At 45.3% G+C, this 25,040-nt stretch overlaps 1 protein-coding gene across 1 annotated transcript in view; it reads left to right on the top strand.

Annotated features, from left to right (window-relative positions):
* Positions 1-7,392: 7,392 nt before the first annotated feature.
* Positions 7,393-25,040, top strand: part of Ugdh (UDP-glucose 6-dehydrogenase) — a 34,506-nt gene continuing 16,858 nt past the window's right edge. Inside the window, exons 1-6 of the mRNA XM_050149632.1 lie at positions 7,393-7,599; positions 16,486-16,654; positions 20,814-20,915; positions 21,617-21,817; positions 21,927-22,124; positions 22,462-22,740. Coding sequence (XP_050005589.1) covers positions 16,493-16,654; positions 20,814-20,915; positions 21,617-21,817; positions 21,927-22,124; positions 22,462-22,740 — 942 coding nt within the window. The 5' untranslated portion in view covers positions 7,393-7,599; positions 16,486-16,492. The remainder of the gene's footprint in view (positions 7,600-16,485; positions 16,655-20,813; positions 20,916-21,616; positions 21,818-21,926; positions 22,125-22,461; positions 22,741-25,040) is intronic.

Genomic DNA, 25,040 nt, shown 5'->3' with positions numbered 1-25,040 from the left:
GAATCGCACGTTTGGACTAGTGAAGTTGGCTCGGTGAGTAAAGCTGCTTTGCTGCCAGGCTTTGATGGCCTTTGGGACTCAATGTGGTTAAAGTAAATAACCAACTCCCTCAAATTCCCTGACCTCTACCTGAGCACACTGGCACACCCAATGCCCCTTCACACGCAGATATGCTTAAAGAATTTGAATATTTTGATTAAACAGATTTATTGACGAACTTAATAAAAATTGCCGGTGGCATGATGGGAGCTGAGCAGTTAGTGTGAGGGAGGAGGAGGGAATCTGAAAAACTTTCTGGAGTTCTACCAAGAGGGGAGCAGAGAATTCGGGGTATGCGTGGAAGATAGAAGGAAAACCTTTGCATTGCTGCTGGTTTTGTTTGTTTGGAGACACAGTCTCACATAGTCCAGGCTGGACTTAAACTCCCTCTCCGGTACTGGGCGTACAGGCAGGCACCATCATACCCGATTTGCTCTCGGATCTCCCTCACCGATGTCTCCCCACCGTCTTTCCACATTGACGATAACTCATCATGATAACTGATGTTAGAAACTCTCAGGATTGACCCTGTCCTGTTTGTCACTGTCCCAGGCATTCACCCTGCCTCGCTGCAAGGTCCTGTGTATCTCCTAAACTGGTGCATCCTCAATCCCTGTGTCCCAAACCAAACTCAAAGGACAGCAGCAGCAAGAGTCCCGTATCATCGACTTTTTCTTTGAATACTCCATCACTCAGCTTCAGTGAGGCAGTCCTTAAGGAATAAAGTGAAGCGTAATAGAGCAGACCGCTAGATGTCCTCTGTCCTTGAACAGAGACACGAATGTGCCACCCACCCACACACACACACAAATGAAAGTCGTGGGGACACATTACCAAGGTCTGTATTAACTTTTACTTTCAAACATCTCTAGAGATCCTGGTTTCCCTGACTCTCCATGCTACTGTCTTGGTCATCCTACCTTCAGCTCTACATGACTGAGCTGACCTTCCTGAGTCCATTCTTCATCCCTCTGTAACTGCTCTATGTCTTCTTGTTTTTTTTTTTTTTTTTTTTTTTTTTTTATTTTTTTGAGACAGGGTATCTCTGTGTAACAGCCCTGGCTGTCCTGGAACTAGCTAGCGCTTGTGGACCAGGTTGACCTCGAATTCACAGAGATCTGCCTGCGTCTGCCTACGTCTGGTCTGCTTCCCGAGTGCTGGGATTGAAGGCAGGCACTGCCACCACCCAGCACTGCTCTAAGTTAACGCCGACTTTCCTTAGGAGCTCAGCTATCAACCTGAAGAGGTATCCATGACTGGGTGCTAACTATTCTCCCTGAGTTTACTCTCTGTTTTTTGAGTCAGGGTATTTTGTCATTCAGGCTAGCAATGTTGCTGAGGTTGGCCCTGAACTCCTGATCCTCTTGCCTCCAGGTCTTGAGTACTAAGAGACCTATTATCTATCTTTATAAAACTGTGTCCTTAGCTATGCCTGGTGGCACACACCTGTAATCCTGGCACTCAGGAGGCAGAGGAAGGCAGATTTCTGAGTTCAAGGTCAGCCTGGTGTACATAATGAGCTTCAGGCCAGCCTGGTTTACATAGAAATTCTGCCCCCCCCCCAATAAAGATGTTGTAATTTTGCATTTATCTGTGTGATTATTTGATATTTCCACATAAAACAAAATTAATATTTACAAGTGTAAGGAATGTATCATTTTTTACTCACAGTGAACGTCCCAGAGACAGACGGTCCTGTCACTCAGTGCACACCTGATGGAAAGTTCTCGCTGAATGTATATAAATCAATTTTTTTTTTCTGGGTAGTGATGGCGTGCACCTTTAATTTCAGTACTCAGAAGGTAGAAGCAAGTGGATCTCTGAATTCGAGGCCAGTCTGGTCTACAGAGCAGTTCGAGGGCAGCCAGGGTGACACAGAGAAACCCTGTCTTGAAAAACAAAACACAAAGCTGTTGTTTTAAACTCTCTACAAGAAGCTTCCACTTCAAACAGAAATCGTGTGTGGAAGGTCAGCACACAACGCAGATGGAGGCAGTGCGAAGGAGACTTCCTGGAGAGGAGCTGTGCTTTTTGTGATTGATTAGAACTTCAGCAGCACGGGGAGGCTGGAATGTGACGGGTCAAGAGCTGAATTACGGTTTATCTTGGGCTATCTTTAGCCTCCTACATAGCTGTTCCTTTCCCATCTCTGTGTTGGACCTGATGTTCTATGACAGGCAAAAATGTTTGGAATGTATTAACTTAGCTGGCTGCTAGCTTCCATCCCAGAAGCTAGAAATACTATTAGGTAGTTCCTGAGGACTTAGGCAAGATCTCTCCACTCAACCTTCAGCCATCTGATGTTTCAGCGTATTTTGAAAAGTATCTTGATTTATAACCTGGGTCCTCTGCAAGAGCAGTAAATGCCCTTAACTCTTCAGCAGCTCCACCTCTTTGAGATTAAGGTCTTATCATATTGGCTGGCTGACGTGGAACTCACGCTGTAGACCAGGCTGGTCTGGAACTCACAGAGATCGGCCTGCTTCTGCTTCCTACTATTAAAGGCATGTGCCACCACTATCCGGCCCAATTCAGGGATCTTCTAAAAGGTCCTCAGGCTGGCGAGATGGCTCCCTGGTTGTTGAGGGGTGTTCACCAGAGACGATTGCTCGGACAGGGGCTTAAGCCAATAGAAAGTCTTTATTGGCCAGCTGGCGATTACACTGGGTATAATTTAGAGAAAGGAAGCCGGGAGGTGGTGGCACACACCTTTAATCCTAGCACTCGGGAGGCAGACACAGGTGGATCTCTGTGAGTTTGAGGCCAACCTGTTCTACAAGAGCTAGTTCCAGGACAGGCTCCAAAGCTACAGAGAAACCCTGTCTCGAAAAAACTAAAATAATTTAGAGAAAGGAATTAGAGAAATGTGCGTGTGTACATGCACATGCAGAGTATGCATGCATTCATGTTGCTCAGATATCCTAACTTGTGGGGCTTTAGGGATCAAGCTGAACTTACCAGTCTTTTCTGTAATCACCTTTCCTGGTGTAACAGGGTAAAGTAACACTGTGTAACCCCCCAGCCTTCTCAGGGTGAGCTTTTAAGCATGAAAGCCTTGTTCTGGGTTGACACACATCAGTTAACAAGAACAGTCAGCCAGAAGCAAGACTACAGAAGCTGAAAAGCAAGGTGAGTACATTTCGAGGCTTTCCCAGAACTCTATGGACTTTGATGGATTAGGCCTTTGTTTTAGTTTTGACTGGTGGTCCTAGCTGCGTACTGAGTTTTACAGCCTGAATGATCATCATATCCTTCCATCACAGAGTCAGTTGTGCTAAGGTCTGGGGAACTGCTAAGTTACACTATTGCACTGTTGAGAGAGAGAGAGAGAGAGAGAGAGAGAGAGAGAGAGAGAGAGAGAGAGAGATTTAAACATGGAACTTCAGAGAAACACCGTAATGGGCTTCTAAGAGATAACCTTTAAATACCTTAACAGTCCTATATGTGACTTTTAAAGGTATATTGCTCAAAAGATAGAATTCACAACCAGATCTAAAGATTAAGCAAAGTTTAAAATTTGAATTTAAAAGGGGAGCTTGTTTACACAGCTCTCCTAAAGAATTTCTTCTTTGTAAGTGGAATTCTTTTTCCTTTCTTTCTTTCTTCCTTTTTTTTTTTTTGGTTTTCTGAGACAGGGTTTCTCAATCAGTCAATCAATAACTAAATTTAAAATGTTTTCATTCCTTTTTGCACTATATTTATTGTGCAGTTCAATAAAGGATGACATTTGTTTGAGAGATCAGAATTCTTTACAAAAACCAGGCTCATTCTTGAGTAACCAACACCAAGGGTTTTATATATATATGGCACTACTCCCTCAAATATTATCTTAGTAGGCAATTTTGTCTCCTCTAGTTGTATTAAGGTTTGTTTTTTGTTTTGTTTGGTTTTTGAGAGAGGGTCTCCTGTAGCCTAAGGTAGCTTAAAACTTTATATTTAGACCAGGCTGGCCTTCAACTCTGCATTCTGACCATTGGGATTTTAGGCTATACCAGGTCTAACAGAAGTTTTTGTTTATTTTTACTTGAACCAGCAGAAAACAAACTAGATTCTGGTGTGCTGACTGGCCTTATGTCAACTTCACACACGCTAGGGTCATCAGAGAGCAGGAACCTCAACTGAGAAAATGCCTCTCTAAGATCAGGCTGTAGGCAAACTTGGAGGGCATTTTCTTAATCAGTGAATGATGTGGGAGGGTCCAGCCTATTGTGATGACGTCATCCTTGGGCTGGTGGTCCTGGGTTCTATAAGAAAGCAGGCTGAGTAAGCCATGAGGAACAACCCAGCATTCCTCCATGGTCCCTGCATCAGCTCCTGCCTCCAGGTTCCTGCCCGGTTTGAGTTTCTGCCCGGACATCCTCAATATTTGTATATGAAACCCAAATAAGCCCTTTCCTCTCCAAGTTGCTTGTGGCCATGATGTTTCAATCACAGCAACAGAAACCCTAACTAGCCATGAAGTGAAGGGCTTCTTTCTTTTATCATGACCCTTTAATTTTTCTATCCTGCCCTACTAGCCTGTGAGCGTTTCTGTCTTCAGTCTCTGGGGCAGTGCTGGACACACATTAGACACTTTGTAAATTCTTGCAGGGTGAATGAACTGCATTGGCTGTACAAATCCTACAGGGTCTGTCACACTTCTTACAACCTTCAGCTCACTATGCTTAGCACAGCAGGTACCCTACTTTGCTTTCTACTGTGATTAAGACTATGCCCACAGCAACCTGGGGAAGAAAGCCAGTCTGATAGAGGGATTTCCAGGTGAGGTTTCCTTGTCATAGACTACGCTACATTGTGTCAAGCTGACAAAAAACTAACCAATGTTCACCAATTTTCTTAGAGTTGCCATCATGAGCATATCAAGAAAGTAAATTATAACTTGTTTTTTTGTTTCTTTGAGACAGGGTTTCCCTGTAGCTTTGGAGCCTGTCCTGAAACTTGATCTTGTAGACCAGGCTGGCCTCAAAGATCGGCATTCTCTTGATCTCCTATCGAATGACCCTGGTCTCTCTGTGTCTTCTGTTCAATCTCCAGGCCTTGCCCGACTCGTGTTCGGTACAGTGGCGCAGTGGCGCGTGAACTGTACCGAGGGTGTAACACCAAAACCGGGTGTTACATCGCACTTTCTTTTTTGAGACAGAGTGTATCATGGAACATGAAGCTTACCAATTTGGCAAGACTTTCTGGTCAGCAAGCCACAGGGTTCCTCCTATCTCTCTCTCTGCCTCTTGATTGATTTCTTAAGTCTAGCAGCAGCTGACTTTGGTTGTTTTTTTTTTAAGTATTTATTTACTTATTGTTTTTTCGAGATAGGGTTTCTCTGTAGGTTTGGAGCCTGTCCTGGAACTCACTCTGAAGATCAGGCTGGCCTCGAACTCACAGAGATCTGCCAGCCTCTGCCTCTCCAGTGCTGGGATTAAAGTTGTGTGCCGTCACTGCCCGGCTCCTGCTTTGTTTTTTAATTATACCTGTGTATCTGTGTGTCTCTGGGGCTGGCTCTACAGGCGGTTGTGAGCGCCTCTGAGGCTGGTACTGGGACCTGAATTAGGGTCCCCTGCAAGAGCAGTACCCCCGCTTAACTACTGAGGTATCTTTCTAGTCCCAGCTCCTGGCTTACTTGGGTTCTAGGGATCTGAGCTTAGGTCCTTATGTGCGCATGGAAAGCAGTGTGCCCACTGAGCCATCTCCTCAGACCTATGGCATCTTAATGTGCTTTCAAATTTTCCTAATTACTTGTCCCATGAGGTACATACAGTCAAGCACTACATAACGTCATTTGGCCAACGACTGACTTCATATGGGTGGTCACATATTCTATTGGGTACTGATGTCTTTGCGAGTGTGTGTTGTCTAAGTACACAATGACGCGGTGGAACAAATCTACCCAACACATTTCTCAGAACATATCACCACCAGTGAGAGACAATAACTGTGCCTGGTTTTTTTTCCCTTTTTTGATTTCAGGCTTAAGATGATCTTGAAATAGCAAAAGAAGAAAAACAACCCTTCATATTAAAAGTCGGATTGCCAGTAATCATGAATCCTGGGAGGCTAAGCAAGAGGATCGCTGGAAATGCAAGGCCAATATGACCTCTTCAGGGAGTTTCAGATCAGCCACCTCTACACAGCCAGACTTTGTCTCAAAAGACTTGCGTGTGCAGGCTAGATAATTTTACTTTTTTTTTTTTAATTTATGTGTACGGGTGTCTGTGTGTGTGCCACGTGTGTGCTGGGTTTGTGGAGGCCAGAGCGTGGTCTCCTGGTGCTGGAGTTCTAGGCTGCTTTGGGTCACCTGATGTGGGCCCTGGGAGTGAATCCCTGAGCCCTCTCTCCAAGCGGCAATTTTACTTTTGTTTGTTTATTTATTTATGTATTTTGGTTTTTCGAGACAGGGTTTCTCTATGGCTTTGGAGCCTGTCCTGGAACTAGCTCTTGTAGACCAGGCTGACCTCCAACTCACAGAGATCCGCCTGCCTCCCGAATGCTGGAATTAAAGGCGTGCTCCCCCACCACCGGGCTTGCAGTTTTACTTTTTATGCATTTGTAAGGTTTGGGGACATAGTTCAGTAGTAGGGTGCTTATCCGCCAAGCATAAGGCTGAGTTCAATTTCTAGTACCACATACACACGCGTCAATGCACACCTACACATTTCTACTTTGCGTACGCCTTCCTATGTATCATGCAAACACTCTCCCTTTGAGAATTTGGTTGCAAAGTTTTCCTGGAAAATACGCCCTTAGGCGTGGGCGCCCGGGTTCTTCGGCCAGGGACCAAGAGACACTGGTCCAGTCATGATGGAACTCAGCATCCTTCCGATCTGAGGCGTTTTCTTCCCAGACCCCGCGCCACCGGGGTGGGACGTGACTAAACTCTGGGCAGCAGTCCGGAGGGCGGGGCGGACCAAGGGGGCCTGAAGGATGTGGGAGGGTAGCGGAGGATGGCCCGCAGAGACCAGCTAGATGAGAACCCAGGCTCAGCCTCCAGGATGAGGGGAAGGCCCGAAAACCAGAGGATCTTCCGGTGGGCTCGGCCCGCAACGCGCCCTGCGCTCCAGTCCACGGGTGGCTCATTTGGCACACGCGAAGTGTGCCATCCCAAAGTCCAAGGTCCAAGGTGCAGAGACAGTCCAGGGGTCACGATGCCCTGGCCAACAGCCGCCCAACCTAGGGACCCAGGGCGCACGCAGCCACGCCCAGCGCCGCTCGGCGGGGCGGTGACTTGGCTCGAGCCGATTCGCCCGTCTCGGTAGGGGCGTGGCGACCCACTTCGGGTCCCGCCCCTCCCGCCGCCCTGAGTCCAGAAGGAAATAGAGGCCTGTCCCGGGCCTGGCACGGAGGGAGGCGGGGCAGTGCGGGGCGGTGGCTGAGTTCAGAGTCCCGGGCGGCCAGGCTGCGGGGGAATGAAGCCTCCGCCTTCCCCGGCAGAAGCATTTAAATACGGCCGCGGGCCCTGGATTCGGGCAGCGGCGGGCGGAGAGTGTGGAGGCTACGGCTTGTAAGTAAGGCTCTGTCCGAGCGAACGGGATCCGAGTGGCCACCGTGCTCCGGCCTTGGAAGTGGGTAAGCGCGGTTCCCCGCGGGATGCCTCCTTCTCGCGGCCGGGGTGTGTGTGCACGCGGCCCGGAGCTCGCGGCGGGGCTGCCCATCGCATCATCCTGGTCCCCCTTTCGGGCCCGGCGGAATCGCGTCCGGCGCCTGCAGGAGGTCGGGCTAGGAGGGCTTTTGATTTGCAACTTGTGCGTCTTCGGGCCCGTTCTCATCTTCCCACTTTACTACTTGAAACGAACAAGGTTTTCCCGCCGCTTCGGAAAGCCAAACGCCCCAACCCCCGCCCCAAGGAAGGGGTCCACTCCGTGGGGCCTAATAGGAGGCTTAAAGTCCTATCTGTGCTTTGTTGAGAATTAGAATCTGCTCACCTGGGGGTCCGCTGCCCTCCGCTGGTAGCCCCTAAGAGAAGAAAGCAACGCCCCCTGAAAACGAAGCCCTAAGGCATTTATCCTAATATCTTAGGGGGCTTCTGCAGCCTATTGTTGGCCGAGGCAAATGCTTGGACGTTCTGCTTCATGTCAGGGAAGGCCTTTCTTGGGGGCTTCAGAGACCATGTTTTTCGGGAGATCTTGAACATCTTCGTGTCCTACGTGTAAGATAACTGAGCAGGGCTGGGAAAGGAGGTGCTCGCTGGGTGAGAGAGCTCATACGTGGAATACACAGAGGACTTACTGTTCACCCGCTCACCTCAAAGGCCAGTCTTTGGGTTTTTTTCAACTCCCCTAAGAAATAGAGAACAGTAGTCTGGTCTGTTTCTTCTGAGGGGTCTGGACTTGAAAGAGCTGAGTGTTTCTGCTCTGAGGCGAGCTTATGTGTACTCAGCTTCTAGTCTTAGCCGAATGCTACACAACCCTGTATGGGAAAAGAACCCATAATATATTCCACTTCCCACCCCACCCCCGCCCCTCGCCTTCATCTCTGTACTCTAACCACTAGGCATACTCCATCGTTCCCTGTATTTCCACTGCTTTGCTCTTGCCCGTTAGACATAGAATTAAGTCTTTCACAATAGTTTTTAACCCCCTTAGGTCGGGCATTTTTTAAGTATGTGTCCAGGAAATGACTGACCGAGATGAGCGAGGTTGGTGTACCCAGCTATCTATCATGCCTACTGTTTAGTTAATCAGTAGCTATGAAGAGGGGTGGCAGATGGATTATATTCTGTTCAGATTGCAGCATAGGACATTTGTGGGCTGTTAGTGCCATCTTGTAGGTTGAAATGTTTATCTGAATTTAAGAGATTTTACATAAACAGTAATTTCAGGTCGATGTGGTATATTGTGATTCCCAAAACACAGAGGTGGGAACTCAGTTCAGAATGACCTATTCACTAAGTGGATAGGCCCACTTTTCTCTCAGTACCGCAAAACAAGTAGAATTAGAAAATGGTGAGATGAGCCTGCAGGGAGAACACTTATGATGTGGGATTCCCCTCTGTATGCTGTGAATACCATTGGTTAATAAAGAAGCTGCTTTAGACCTGTTATAGGGCAGATCTTAGGTGGGCAGAACTTAGGTAGGCGGGGAAGACTAAGCTGAATGCTGGGAGATAGAAGGAAAGTGGAATCAGGGAGAAGCCAGAGCCAGATGGAACTTTAGCAAGTAAGCCACAGCCATGTGGCAATACACAGATTAATAGAAATGGGTTAAATTAATGTGTAAGAGTCAACCAATAAGAAGTTAGAGCTAATAGACCAAGCAGTATTTTAATTAATATGGTTTCTGTGTGATTATTTCGGTTCTGGGTGGCCGGGACAAACATGCGGCTGCCTCCAACACACTTACCTGTCAACTTTGAGTTGGATCCCCAGAACCCACAGAGAAAGGAAAACCTAGACCCCCCAAAGTGATCCTCTGACCTCACACATGTGCCATGGCCTGCATACAACATACAGAGAAAGAAAAAAAATAAAACTCTAAAATTATAAAAAATGAAAATACAATCAGAAAACATCTGTGTCATAAAGCTATTGGTAACTTTGTATCATGCTCCATATTGAAGTTTATTGAGGAGCCTGGAAAGATGGCTCAGCAGTTAAGAGCACTGGCTGCTATTTCAGACATCCTGAGTTCAATTCCTAGCAACCACATGGTGGCTCACAACCCTCTATAACGAGATCTGGTGCCCTTTTCTGGCCTGCAAGGATACATGCAGTCAGAACACTGTATACATAATAAGGAAATCAAAAACTTATTGAGGATTTTATTGAAACTTCCAAGTGACTTTATTTGGTTTGCACTGGGTTGTGCATCCATCTTTTCCATATTTCCATCCATTGTCATGTACGAGCTGCACTTCATTTGAAGACTAGAAGGCAAGGTACCCAAGATGAAGACCAGCTCATCAAGCAGCTGAGTGTCGTGGCTCGTGTCTGTAATCACAGTCCCCAGGAGGCTGAGGCAGAAGGGTCACCACCAGTTCCACGACAGCCTAGCTGCAGAGGGAAACCTTACTGAGGGAGAAGTGGGTGTGTGTAAGGAAAAGGAGGAGGGAGAGAGAACAACACTAGAGGGAAAGAAAAGCTTATTCATTTCTCCAGTGCAGATGCGGCTGTCGTCAGTGACTGCTCCTTGGAAAGAAAGAAAGGCAGATAGGAAGTAATTTGAGGACTAGGGGGTGGAACACAGCGGTGGAATGTTTACCTGAGATGCTTGAGACCCTGGATTTAATCCCCAGCACGATAAAAACATCCAAGTAATATTAGAGGTAACAGGAAAATATGATGACATTCTTTAGGTGGCTAAAGAAGGTAGTAGTCTGATTGTTCACTGCAAAATAGCAACCATCTTAACTAAACCTATGAAACAGGAAGTCTGCAATACAGAGTCCCATGGGGACAGTTAACTCAGTACGTACAGAGGGATCGCCATACGAGGTGTTGAAGGTATGGCAGTGAACTGCAGCTGATAAGGACCAGCAGCCTTGGCGCTGGAGAGAGACCTCAGAATTTAAAGACCACTTGTTCCTCTTGGTTCAGCTCCCAATGTTCACAGTGGTGGCCCACCGCCATCTAACTCCCAGGCACTCAGGTGGTTTACCTTAAAACACATTAAATAGATAAATCTAAAAACATTTTTTTAAAGATTCATTAGCCTCGGGATACCTTATTAAACTGTGAACTCCTTAAAGCCCAGGAATTTATCTTCCATAGACATTGGATCTATGCTTATTCTGTAAATGGTAACAGAAATAGGGCCTGCTTGAGCTTGAGGGTGTAGTCTGCCATAGTAGCTCTAATGTCTTGTCTGTGGAATCAAGTTGTAACTCTGAAAGATCCTCTGGAACAACATGACTTACAAGTTCTCTCCGGGCGGTGGTGGCACATCCCTTTAACTCCAGCACTGGTGGAGGAGAGGTGGAGGCAGGTGGATGTCTGTGAGTTCAAACCCAGCCTGGTCTGGGTACACAGAGAAACCCTGTCTTGAAAAACCAAAAAATACTACTTACTAGTTTAATTAGGGAGGAAAGCAGGTGTCTTTTATTTTTATGTATTCTTATTTTATGTGTGTGGATGTTTTGGCTGCATATATGTCTATACCAAGGGTTCTCAATCTCCCTAATGCTGCGACCCTTTATTTAATACAGATTCCATGCTGTGGTGATCCCAATCTTAAAGTAGTTTCTATTGCTACTTCATAACTGCAATTTTTGCTACTCGTAATGTAAATATTTTTGGAGATAGGCTTGCCAAAGGGGTCGCGACTCACAGGTCCTTTACTGTCTACATGCCTGGTACTGTGGTCAGAAGAAAATCCCCTGAAACTGGAGTTATGGTTGGTTGCGAACTGCTATGTGTGCTAGGGATTGAACTTAGGTCCTTTGGAAGATCAGCGAGTGATGATAACCACTGAGCCATCTCTCCAGGCCCTCACCAGGTATCTTATATTTATTTGGTGGTTCTGGTTCAGTCCTGTGAACCTTGGAGATAAACCTATAGGCCCAGAGTTAACTAGGCTTTAGATGATGATTTATGACAGTGTGGCTGATAAAGAGACTGAGCAGATGGATACGCTACAGTGGAACTTTGCTGTCACACTGGAGGGTTTTGTTGCAGGCTGGAAGACGGTGGCCTGGTATCTCTGGGAGATTGGCTTCAGGTCTACTGCAAATGCCCACAACTGGAAATGCTCAAATTTTCTAAGTAAAATGGTGCAGTATTTATCTGTCTATATATAGCCTATGCGTGTCCTCCTGAAAACTTTAAATCCTCTGAGTTACATATGATACCTATAATTGAGCACCATGGCACATTCCTGTCATCCTAACATAGTAGAGGTGGAGGCAGGAGGATCATGAACATAAGACTATCTGTCCCAGGCTACATAGCAAGTTCCAGGCCAACCTAGGCTGCCTAGGGAGACCTTGTCTAAAAACAAACAATGAAAGTGATACCTAAAAAGTCTATATGTGTTCTTAGCAGAAATCCAACTTTTTTTTTTTTTTTTTTAAAGAAAGGTCTCACTATGTCACTGTGGCTGGCTGGCCTGGAACTTGCCATGTAGACCAGGATGGCTTCAAGCTTGCTTCTGCTTCTGTAGTGCTAGGATTAAATATGTCTGCCATTATACCTACACACATACACAAATACACACCACACCTCACAGTTGATTCTGTATGTGTAGACCTTCTGGGTATAGAGAATGTACTTATACTTGAAATTGAAACCATCTTTTCCCTCCTTCCCTCCCTCCCTTCTTTCCTTTCTTCCTTCCTTCTTTCTTCTCCTTTTCCTCCCTCTCTCCCTCCCTCCCTCTCTCTCTCTACTTCTCTCTCTCCCTCTCTATCTCCTTCCTTCTTCACTTATTTTTTTTTTGAGATAGGATTTCTCTGTGTAACAGTCCTGGCTATCCTGGAACTCACTTTGTAGACCATGCTGGTCTCGAATTCATAGAGATCTGCCTGCCTCTGCCTTCTGAGTGCTGGGGTTAAAGGCCTTTAATTATAATACCCGGCTAGGACCACCTATTTCTGCTACTGTAGCTTCTGGAAATCCAGATTGATAAAGCATCAGAACAGAGAATTTTGAGGAGGCACGCTATCTGTCCCCACTTTCCTGGAACCAGAGAATTTCTCATCTCTAGATTCCATGTCCCAGTCCTTTTGTATGACAGTAAATATCACGTATTGCGCTGTATTGTTCCTAACTCTTTCAGTCTCCAGACTTGAACTGAAGCTGCCCTGCTTGGAAACACTTCCCCTCTCCTAGCACAGAACAGGGTTAGTTGTGGCAGTGCCTCTGACTGTGATGGTTCCATTCAGCCATGTAAGCTGTTACTAGATTACTCTTACCGATTGCTGCCTTGTTGTCCTGAGACATTCAGGGGCCAATGTATGTAGCTATGGGGGACAGTTACTGCTCCCCACAGCTCCTTAGTTCTCATTGCCTTACCCACTGAGCGTGTAGCCTCACTTCTCTGTGTTTATTCTTTTACTCTTATCTAGAATGTTCTTTCTGATTTTGTTCTCCCCCTTCCCCAAAATCTACCCATTCTTTACTGCAGGCTTAACTTCTGCATCTCCATTGAGATGACCTTTCTCTGCCTCTTTCTCCTTTTTTTTCTTTAAATGCCCCATATTATTATTGTGTGTTGGATCAGAGGGCAACGTTCAGGAGCCAGTTTTCTCCTTCACCTTATGTGGGTTCCAGGGACTGCACTCAGGCCATCAGGCTGGTTCAGCCAGCACTTTGTCCTCTTCATCCTCTTTCTTCTTTGGACTTAGCCGTCATTTTGCTTTCTAGTTGATTATCTTTTTCTCATGTGGTTGTTTTTTTTGGGGGGGGGGTGTAATTCTTTCTTTTCCCTCTTTAAGTTACCACTTTTCAGAGATCCCTTCCCTGTCCCCTACCCCACAGACAGTTCCTGTGTGTTTCTCTATAGGGCACTTACAAAGGCCATGGCTCTTCTTGCTCCTTACTGGATTGTAACTGTTGGAGGGTAGGGTCTGAGCTGTCTGATTATTGTATCCATAGCACACTGAACAATGGGAGCTGTTACATGGAGGTGTGTAATAAATGTCTCCAGATAGTTGTTAAATACTTCAGCGCCAGGTCCTCTATCTACGGCCAAGTTCTCACCCATTTTTTTTAGATTTATTTATTTTTTAAATACTTATTTATTTATTTATTATACAATATTCTGCCTGTATGTATCCTTGTGGGCAAGAAGAGGGCACCAGATCTCATTACAGATGGTTATGAGTCACCATGTGGTTGCTGGGAATTGAACTCAGGACCTCTGGAAGAGCAGCCAGTGCTCTTATCCTCTGAGCCACCTCGCCAGTGCCTCTCACCCATTTCTTACTGTCAGGAACATTACTTTTTTGTGTGATGGGGAAGAAGTAGGCCCTGGGACAAGTTGAAATAAATTTTCTGGAACCAGATGCCAAAGATTTCCGTTTGCAGAGGTGGGACAGCTGTGGTGACGACTGGAAGCATGGGAGAGTTTCAGATGATTCCCCAGCTTCATCACTTAGTGTCCCCAACGTCATCTTTTCCATCCACTTGGGTGGGGGAAGCAAGATGGGCGAGGCAAGGAAAGATGGGTGACTGCCAGAAGCCAGCTTGGGTACTCTTGGTACTTTTATTCCCAAGGCAAGTCTTACAATCCCAAAAGTTTGATGGGAGTGCTTGATTTTTGTAGCTTCACAATGCGAATAGAGAACTTTCAACTCACTTACTTAGGCTCTTAAGGAATCAGTTTTAATATTTCCTGGTAAATGAATCCACGTAGAGGGATGCAGCGTAACAGTGAGAAAGCCAAGGCAGGGGAGCATGGGTGTGACTTTAAAATACAGGAACGTAAAAAGAAGCCAAGCGTAGACACTGTCTATATGTGTGTTTCTTCAGTTCAAAACTACGATTATGCCAGGCATGATGGTGCACACCTTTAATCTCAGCACTTGGCGGGGCAGATCTCTCTGAGTTCGAGGCCAGCCTGGTCTATGTAGCATGTTCCAGGACAGCCGGAGCTATATAATAGAGAAACCTTGTCTCAAAAAGACCACAGTGTGCACATATAAGTGAGGGGCTAAGTAACACCGGGAGTAGACACAAGAAGCAAGGGAGCTGCCTGCAGAAGCAGAGTCAGTAGGGACGGGTAGAAGTGAGGCTTCTTGAGATAGATTTTCTTGTAACCCATGGCTTTGGCAGTGACAGGGTGACTCAGCTGGTAAATGCTCTTGCCAACAAACCTGAGGACCCGAGTTCAGTCCCTGAGATTCACATGGTGGAAGGAGAGACCTACCACCACTCCAAAACTTTTACGTATAACATTAAGAATACTTTCTTAGCCTGGCGCTGGTCACACATGCCTTTAATGCCTGCACTCGGGAGACAGAGGCAGTTAGAATGCTTTCTTAGTAGAGTTATGAAATCCCATGACCTGCCTATTTGGGGAACTAAAACTGTGCGCTTTATTTTTTGCAGTAGTTAAGACTCAAACTCATTAGCTCAGCTCATGCATGCTGGGCCAACAGTCTTCCACTGAACCACAGATACGTGATTGGTCTAACCCAGAGCACCTTCTCCCATCCTGCAGGAGTCCACAACAAACTGTTAAGCTCTCTGACTGCTGTTTTCCTTCTCTCTGGGTTGCATGAATGGGCTTGAATGTGATGTCTGAGACCTTGGCAGAAACTGAAGTGACCGGTCATTTTGACAGTAATTACAGTGAATAACCGGGCATTCATATATATGAGCCAGTTCCTTGTAAATTTTTAGTGTCAATCACTTCACCGGATGACTATTGAAAACATACTAAGATCAGTGCAGCAGTATTGGTAATGGCAGAAATGACTTTGCTGGGCTAGGGAGACTGCTTGTTGTGTAAGCCTGAGGACCTGAGTTCAGATCCCTAGCACCCAAAGCTATTGTGGCCGCACATACCTCTCACCCCAGGACTGAGAGCCAGAGATGGTGTGGTTGGGGACTGCTGGCTAGTCAGCCTTGCTCGATGATCGCAAGCTCCAGGCTCGGTAAGGCCAGAGCCTCAGAAGGACAGGTAAAGAGCAATAGAGGAGCATGGTGTGGGCTTCAGGTCTCTGCATGCTCACACGTAGGTGTTGCACACCAGCACACACACATTCCTGTAGTGATTCACAGTTTCTAACTAAAGTTGAAATAGTTTCAAGATTATTGTCCAATATTTAAAAAAAATAATCTGCTGATGCCAAGTTAAGCATTTGAGGGATGTTTTTGTTCTCTTTTCTGCTGCTACAACAGCACCTGTGATGGATAATCTATAATGAACAGGAATTTCTTGGCTTAGGGTACTAGAGGTTGGCAAAACCAAGATGGAGGGCTGACAGTTTTGCTGTGTCATTCCCTGGCGGAAAAATAAAAGATATGAGATCAAACCTGTAGGCCTAAGCCCTTTTATAATAGGGATTAATCCACACTGAGAGCAGAGCTCCTCTTATGCCCCACCTACCAGCTCTTTTGCACTGGGAATTAAGTTACCCGCACACTTCCAGAGGGACGTGTTTAAACTAAGCCGGCGAATAGTCTTCGAGGCCAGAGCTGAGTCATGGAACTAATCTGACCATCTAAACCTGCGGAAAACCTCACCTTTGTACGCTCACCTATAACCCTGGTTTAGAGGACAGGCTTTATTTTGCTTCTTGATTTTCTAACTCTCAGGTCATTATAATCTTATGGTATGTGCAGAATTATCATCAGCTGTTAGAGATTTTCCCTCTTTTCGTGCGAGCACAGTGGGGGAGTGGCCAAGTCATCTGACTAGAATGTTATTTTCCATTTACAGTTTTGCAATTCCTGTGAGCAAACGTAGGAACTTGCTCCAGACACCCGATGGTTTTGTGACGGATGTGCCAGTGATTTGTCCACATTTTCTGTTTCTAATACCACAATAGAACATTCCTGATTGTTTTCCTTCTAGTTGAGCCATGGTCGAAATCAAGAAGATCTGCTGCATCGGTGCGGGCTATGTCGGTGGCCCCACGTGCAGTGTCATTGCCCATATGTGCCCTGAGATCAGGGTAACGGTTGTCGACGTCAACGAATCGCGAATCAACGCATGGAATTCCCCGACCCTTCCTATTTATGAGGTAAATTATATATTAAATAGCTTTGTGTTTATGCTTATTGTTTTCTTACTGTGTTGGTTGACTATTTTTTATATACTGTTATTGTGATGTCTATGGATGCAAGCAATTTCAGTGAATAAGGTCTGGCTGGGCATGTTGGTAATACCCGTGATCCTAGCTCTCAGGAGGACTGAAGTTAGTTCATGGTCTGCCAGTTCTACATAGCTGGTTAAGGCCAAGCAGGACAACAGAGAAACCCTGCTTCAAAACAAAGCAAAGGTTCTGGATGGTGTTTGAATGTAGCTCATCCTAGCTTAACTAGCTGACATAAGGCACTTATTTCAGGAAGGAAGGAAGGAAGGAAGGAAGGAAGGAAGGAAGGAAGGAAGGAAGGAAGGAAGGAAGGAAGGAAGGACTAAGTGTGGTAGTGCATGCCTATAATCCCAGTACTTTAGAAGCTGAGGCAGGAGGATTACTGAACTACATAGTGAGTTCCAGGCCAGCCTGGGCTATATAGTAAGCCAAAAGTACACAACAAAAATTCCAGATAAGAAAATGTTCTGGGCCTTTGAACACGGAATATGGCACATGGTTAATGTATGTCAGGCCCTGAATTTCCTCTCCAGTACTGCAGAAGAGAAAAAGACTAAATTAAGGACAATAAAAAGACAGTTTTATTATGTCAGGAATGCTGAGAGAGAGAGAGAAAAAAAGTGTGCCAGAGCTGGGGTATTGCCCAGTTGGTGGAGTGCTTGCTCAAGTTTTTCCCAGAAGGGGCATGGCAGCGCACTCAAGAGTTGGAGTCAGAAGGGACAGAAGTCCCACGAGAGAGAGTTGGAGGCCAGTTTGGGATACATGAGGCCCTGTGGACTACTGGGTGTGATGGAGCACTCCTTTAACTCTGACACTCAGGAGGTGGAGGCAGGCTGACCTCTATGAGTTTAAGGCCAGCCTGAATCTACACACAAGTCCCGGGACAGCCAGTGCTACATAAAGAGACCCAGTCTCAAAAAATAAACCTCCTGAAGCACAAAAATAATAAGTAGATCCCTGGTGTTTGGGAGACAGGATGGCTGATCCCAGAGTTCTAGGCCAGCTGGAGCTGCGTGAGACCCTGCCGATAGATAGATAGATAGATAGATAGATAGATAGATAGATAGATAGATAGATAGATAGATAGATAGATAGATATTTTATTTGATATATGGGACTAAGAATTATTTGTATGCACTTATGGGGTACAGTGTGATATTTCTTGTACAGTGCTTATTGAGCATATCAGAATAATTAATCCTATCTCTCACCTCAGAATGTTTATCATTTATTTGTATTAAGAGAATTTTCGGGACTGGAGCGATGGCTCAACGGTTGAGAGCACTGACTGCTCTTCCAGAAGACTCAAGTTCAATTCTCAGCACCCACAGGCAGCTCACACCCATCTATAACTCTAGCTCCAGGGCTTCTGACACCCTCACACAGACATGCATGAAGGCAAAACACCAATGAATATAAAATTTTAAAAAAGAGCCAGGCAGTGGTTAAAATGAAAACAGAGAATTTTCTACAAACTGTTTTGAGATAATGTAATTGCCAGCTCTCGGCCAGCGCCCCTGCTGTCTCGAGGGTGTCAGAAGTCACCCTTCCTGTCCAGCTGGACTTCTGGACCCATTACCGGCTATCACTCTCCCTGCCTCCGGTAATCACTGTTTTATTCTCTGTGTGATCAGCTCTCCTGGCTTCCACATCATGAAGGACATGTGGTATTTGTCTTCCTGTGCCAGATTCACTTCATTTCACAGAAGACTGGTTAACTTGTTCTCTGCAAAAACACACCTCCGTAACGTTTTCTGTCATTCTAGCCCCCGGTCAGGGAGAAGTCTAGTGCATGTTGGGGACCCCACACGTGTTTTATATTATTGCTGCTCCTGCTCAATTAATTAGTACAGGGTATGCGTTTACAGTTAGACCTCCTCCAGTGGCTTATGTTAGAAGGCCTCGGGGCCTGGGAGATGATGTCTCAGCTCAGAAAGGCATTTGCTATCAAACCTGCCGACCTGAGTTTGGTCCTGGGTCCCCCATAGTGGAAGGAAAAAACTATTCCCAAAAGTCCTCTGACCTCCATATGCACACAGATTTTCAGTGCTTCTTATAGTAGGACTTGGAAAAACAAATACCATGGCAAGCACATGCTCTGACACACTTGCATGTACACACACAAGAATGAGTGTTAAAAATAAGTTAAAATTAGTAAAGAATAAGACTTTAAGCCTAGCAGTGATGGTGCATGCCTTTAATCCCAACACTTGGGAGGCAGAGACAGGAGGAGCTCTGTGAGTTTGAGCTGGTCTGTAGAGTGAGTTCCAGGACAGCCAGGGATATATATATATATTGTCTTGGAAAACAAAACAAAACAAAGCAAAATACTGTGAAGAGCTCTTGGGACTGGGAGTGTAGCCTTATGAGAGAACAGACAGCATGATCTAGGCCACTGCAAAAACCCAAAACAAACAAAAGAAAAAGTTTATGAATGTTCATCCTCCAGTTAGTTTAAATCGGAGGCCAAGGAAGATTCCCATTTTGTAGTAGAATGGTATCACTTACGTGTAAGTATTTTATTTTGTTTCTTTCATCTGAGACAGGATCTCACTGGACGAATCAGGCTGGTTGGTCTCAAACTCAAGTCCTTCTGTCCGTCTCCCGAGGGCTAGAGCCCAGGTGTGCAACACTATGCTCAGCTGTGTCTTGTTTGTTTTTTGTTTTTTAGAGACAAGGTTTCTCTGTGTTCCTTTGCCTGTCCTGGAACTGGCTCTATAGTATAGGCAAGGCTGGCCTTGAACTCAGAGATCCCCCTGCCCCTTCCTCCTGAGTGCAGGGCTTGTGCCTCCACTGTCCGGCAGCCATGGTTTTTTTTTTTTTTTTTTCAAGACAGGGTTTTTCTGTAGCTTTGGAGCCTGTCCTGGAACTAGCTCTTGTAGACCAGGCTGGGAAAGGCGTGCGCCACCACTGCCCGGCCCAGCTATGTCTTTTCACTTCACACTTTCCACAATCTTTTCACTTTCTGTTCACTTGTTTATCCTCCCTTGCTTTGTTAATGGTTTTGTTTTCTCCCCTGCTTTTTAGTTAGAGAAATTGGTTTGTTGTGGAAATTTCCAGAGTAGATTCTCCTGGTTGACTCCTGAGCTCCCTTGAATATTTCTAACATTTTTCTGCATCCTCTAGTCCCTGTAAATTGGCAGTTGGATCTAGAGGACAGATCTGATCAGATCTGGGCTGTTTTGTCTCTCTACAAGAATATTTGTGGACTGATGGGATGACTCTGGGTAAAGGTGCATGCCACCAAACCTGACGACCTGAGTGTGACTTTGGACCAACACTGTAGGAGAGGGCTGACTCCCAAAAGTGTTCTTCTGACCTCCACATGCATACCACAGCACGCACACTTCTAGACCCAAAATAAATGTAGTTTTTTAAAAAGTTAAACAAATACTTTTTAAGTGGCAGTGTTCCTTTTAAAAAATTTTGACATAAATATGTCCCCAGATAAACTGCATGGTAAAAAGTAGTAAAGATTTTCAGGGCTTCTTATAGTAGGACTTGGGAAAACACTATTTTCTCCTTATTTAAAGCAAACACTGGCTTCTACAACCACCTCTATGGTGTGAATCATGGGGCAGGTGCAGAGGCCATGGCATGGATACGACTGCGTTCATAGTGACAATGCAAAAACTTTGCTTGGAATCCCAGGGCCTTGCAGGGTGTGATAACTGAGTTGATACGAGGTGTTAATGGTTAACGCGTCACCCAGGTCCATGGGAAACAACGAGAAGGCATTTTAGAGCTGCTGATCTTTGTGCAAGTTCAACTTTGCTTTGCTTTGTTTCATAACATCCTTATTTACTGTGTCTTGTGTATGCCCCTCCTTTTTCCAGTTTTCACAGGACCTCCCAGGGTAGCCGGTCTGACCTCAAATCCACTGTGTAGCTCAGCCTTACCCCAGACTCAGTTCTCCAGCCTCAGCCTCCCAAGTATCAGGACTACAGTGTGCACTGCCACGCCCAGAGACCCTCGACTGTCCTTACCAAACACCTTGAAGTTACAGTGCAACATAGCTGATTCTGTTTGTTGTTCGTCTCAGGATTGGATAATACTGTGTTCAACTCCTTTTTTTCCCCTTCTCTAGCCTGGATTAAAAGAAGTAGTAGAATCCTGTCGAGGGAAAAATCTATTTTTTTCTACCAATATTGATGATGCCATCAGAGAAGCTGATCTAGTGTTTATTTCTGTAAGTAGTGTGCTTTCCCATGTGATTTTATTTATTTATTTATTTTTAATATTCCTGACTGTGAAGGTTTCTTTGTTTTATTTGGCATTAAGCCACAGTGCTCTGAACTGCTGAGTCATTTCTCCAGCCCTAAAATTTCTCTTTAGAGACTTAATAATAGGGGCTGGAGAGATGACTCAGAAGGTAAGAGCACTGGCTGCTCTTCCAAAGGGCCCAAGTTCAATTCCTAGCACCCACATGGCAGCCTACAAATGTTGGTAACTCCAGTTTCAGGATCCAACACCTTCTAACCTCAATGGGCACCAGGCATGCACACAGTTCATGTACATACACATAAACAAAGTATACATATATAACAAAATATCTTTTTTTAAAAGACCATGATAATATTTTGCATATGATAGATAGGTACTCCTTTAGAGTAAGGGCCTCTGAATTCATTCATTTTTATCTCCTGGCCTTAGCTTGGAGCCTTCCTGCCTGCCCTCGGGTCTAGCATATGTAAGACCACCTTCCCACAGAAGAGTTCTCTAGATGTTTCCAGTTGTTTCTTTCCAAGGTTATATTTATAAAGTGTGTTGTGTTGTTCTGTGAGAGTTACGAGCTTCCTACTGTTGCTAGTTAACAGTCTGGGCACTGTCTTGAGAGCACTGGAGAGCGCTCACAGGCACCGTGTGCTTCATCCCAAATGCTTTCTCTAGGTGAACACACCCACCAAAACCTATGGAATGGGGAAAGGCCGGGCGGCAGATCTGAAGTATATTGAAGCTTGTGCTCGACGCATCGTGCAGAACTCAAATGGGTACAAAATCGTGACAGAGAAAAGCACAGTCCCCGTGCGGGCAGCGGAAAGCATCCGCCGTATATTTGATGCCAACACAAAGCCCAACTTGAATTTACAGGTATGAAGAAAGGAAACTCCACAACTGATTCTTCTTAGGGCAAGACTGATGCCTTCAAGTTACCCACGATTCATTCTAGCCTAAATTTGCCTCTGTATTGCTCTTCTAGGTGCTGTCCAATCCCGAGTTCTTGGCAGAGGGGACAGCCATCAAGGACCTAAAGAACCCAGACAGAGTCCTGATTGGAGGGGATGAGACCCCAGAGGGCCAGAAAGCTGTCCTGGCGCTCTGTGCTGTGTATGAGCACTGGGTGCCCAAGGAAAAGATCCTCACCACCAACACTTGGTCTTCAGAGCTTTCCAAACTGGTCAGTGCAAAGCTCGTGGCTCTCCATTAAATCTGTTACTCCAGCCACTGTCAAACTCAAATCCTGCCTCTGCTTCCTGACTGTGGGGATCACCACACACACATGCACACACGAAAATATTTGTTTTGCTCCCCCCCCCCAGTGCTGGAGATTAACCTGATGCCTTACCTGTTCTCTACCACTGCAACTTAATATCTTTTTAAATTGTCTTTTCTAATCAGTTTTCCACTGCCTCCTCCAAATGAGCCCATTAGTATCGTATGCCTCAGTGAGCTCTCCTGACATATAAAGTCGGGTTTTCACTCGCTGTCGTCTCCCTTTTGTCTTATATTTGAAGGCAGCAAATGCTTTCCTTGCACAGAGGATCAGCAGCATTAACTCCATCAGTGCTCTGTGTGAAGCGACGGGGGCTGATGTGGAAGAGGTGGCCACAGCTATTGGGATGGACCAAAGGATTGGAAATAAGTTCCTAAAAGCCAGCGTCGGTAAGTACAGTTTTCTCTATGTTACACAGGTTACTAATGCTTCCAGCTTTATAGAAGAGTTGTGTTTTCTTTGTAATTTAATATCCTTAAAAAAAAAAAAAGATTTTAAGTCAGGCACTGGTGGTTTATGCTTTTAATCCCAGCACTCGGAAGGCAGAGGCAGGTGGATCTCTGTGAGTTTGAGGTCAGCCTGGTCTATCAGAGCGAGTTCCAGGACAGGCTCCAAAGCTACAGAGAAACCCTGTCTCAAAGCAAAAAAAAAAAAAAAANAAAAAAAAAAAAAAAAAAAGGATTTTAGAGGTACTAGGGAGATGGCCCCGTGGTTAGGATCAATGGCTGCTCTTACAGAGGGCCAGAGTTCAGTTTCCAGCACACACCCGTCTGTAACTTGGGTTCCTGCACCCTCAGCTCTCTTATGATCTACATGGAACACATGCATACATGCAGACAAAACATTCATACACATAAAATAAATCTAAAAAGAAAATATCTCGGGCCTGTGAGATGGCTCAGTGAGTGAGGGCACCTGTCCCCAAGCCTGGTGACTTGAGTTTGAACTCATGCTGAAAGGAGAGAAGAGACCCCATCCCCACCCCCAAGTTGTCGTCTGACTCCAGTGTGAGCTGACTTCCCATTAGGTTGTAAAGATGAAGTGAAGTTGGGCATGCTCATCCTTGCCCTTAGGAAGTCTAGGCAGGAGGATCAGGAGTTTGAGGCTAGCCTCTTTTACAAAAGTTGCTCAGGATGCCTTTGAACTTGTGTAGCCCAGGCAGGCCAAGAGTCTAACTTTACAGCAGCCCTGTGGTCAGTTCTCTTTATCTGTGGTAGTTATACTGTGTTATAGCACTAAAAATACTTCATAGAACATAACTTAGTGAAACAAACCCTGTCTCTAGGACATGACTCAGTGGTAGAGTATTGCCTAGTGTGTGCAAGGCCTGGGGTTCAGTTCCACCACTCACGCACATGCGTGTACACACAGCTAGTATTTCTGAGGTTAAACATCGCTTCCTAGTACTGTTTTCCCTGCCCTTTTTGATGTTTTCTCTCAGTATAATAAAAATAGCTTCTATTTACATAAGACATATTATGTATCATATTCTATATCAGTACTTTATCTCCTTCAATTTTTTTTTCTTTTAAGACAGAGTTTCACACAGCCCAAGATGACTTTAAATTGCTATGTAGTCAAGGTTGTCCTCAAACTCCTAATAATCTCGAGGGCCAGAATCACAGATGTTTGAAACGACACTTGGCATTTTTACTGTTTACGACCTATTAAGGAGGTGATGTAATTTTGTTTCTAGAGAGTACTCAGAGTCAAGGGAAGTTTTGTACATTGTTCAGAATCCTGCAGTGCCGAGGCCAGATGTTTCTGCCACTCAAGTCCTTACCTCCCTAGGACAGCCTGAACTGTGCTAGCTCAAGGGTGAGCTCAAGGAAGGGCGAGCTAGCACGCCTTGGCCCAAACCCAGCTTGCTGCTTGTCAACTTGTTGTAAATGAGTGGTGTGGGAATATAGTCCCACCACGCCCACAGCCTGGCCCTTGTCTTTGGCTACCACCACGCCCACAGCCTGGCATATAGTCCTTGGCTACTATATGGCTGCAGTGGCAGAGGTTAACAGATGTGGCAGAGTCTTCATGGCCCATAAAGACTGAAATATTAACCATCTGGCCTTTACCTTAAAAGTTGCCTGGCTCTGCAGTAAAGCAGGAGATGTAGGCAGTCATACCAGGTGAGCACAGGAGAAACAGAAGATCAGTGCAAAGGAAATGGCAAAGGGGGGCTGGAGAAACGGCTCAGGGTTAGAACGTTTGTCCTTGTGGGTGGATGGCCCATGCTCAGGGTCCAGCACTCACACAGTGGTCAGCTAAACCATCCATCCGTCTTCCGACCTCTGAGGATGTGTACATGCATTCATGCAAGAAAAACACCCACATTTAAAAAAAAAAGTCCTTAATCCCAGCACTAGGGAGTCAGAGGCAGGCAGATCTCTGGGAGTTCGAGGCCAGCCTGGTCTACAGAGCTAGTTCCAGGACAGGCTCCAAAGCTACAGAGAAACCCTGTCTTGAAAAACAAAAATAAATAAATAAATAAAATTCTCTTTTAAAAGGAAAAAGATCGAGTGTAGATTTCATAAAACTTGTTTTGGGGTACTGTTTGGTAAATATTGAAGAGCTGAGCTGATTAACTATCTATAAATGTCACATGATTTATAAATCTGCTTTTCCAATTTTTTTTTTATCTTGATACTGGGTCTCATGTAACCCAGGCTGGACTTGAACTCACCATGTAGCTGCAAAAATTTTCTGCTATCTGAGTTTTATTACTTAAAATCTGAATAAGAGTTGCCAATGTTGTAGAGGTTTTACCACAGGATTTAGTTTCTGGATTTTATCTGAAAAAAATGTGAGTTTTTTTTTTTTTTT

The sequence above is a fragment of the Alexandromys fortis genome, unplaced genomic scaffold (genome assembly GCF_014885135.2).
Source record: "Alexandromys fortis isolate MF-2015 unplaced genomic scaffold, M_Fortis_MF-2015_v1.1 scaffold_0, whole genome shotgun sequence".
Taxonomy (NCBI): domain Eukaryota; kingdom Metazoa; phylum Chordata; class Mammalia; order Rodentia; family Cricetidae; genus Alexandromys; species Alexandromys fortis.
The sequence above is the reverse complement of the archived record's forward strand: the minus strand, read 5'-3'. Positions and strand labels throughout refer to the sequence as shown.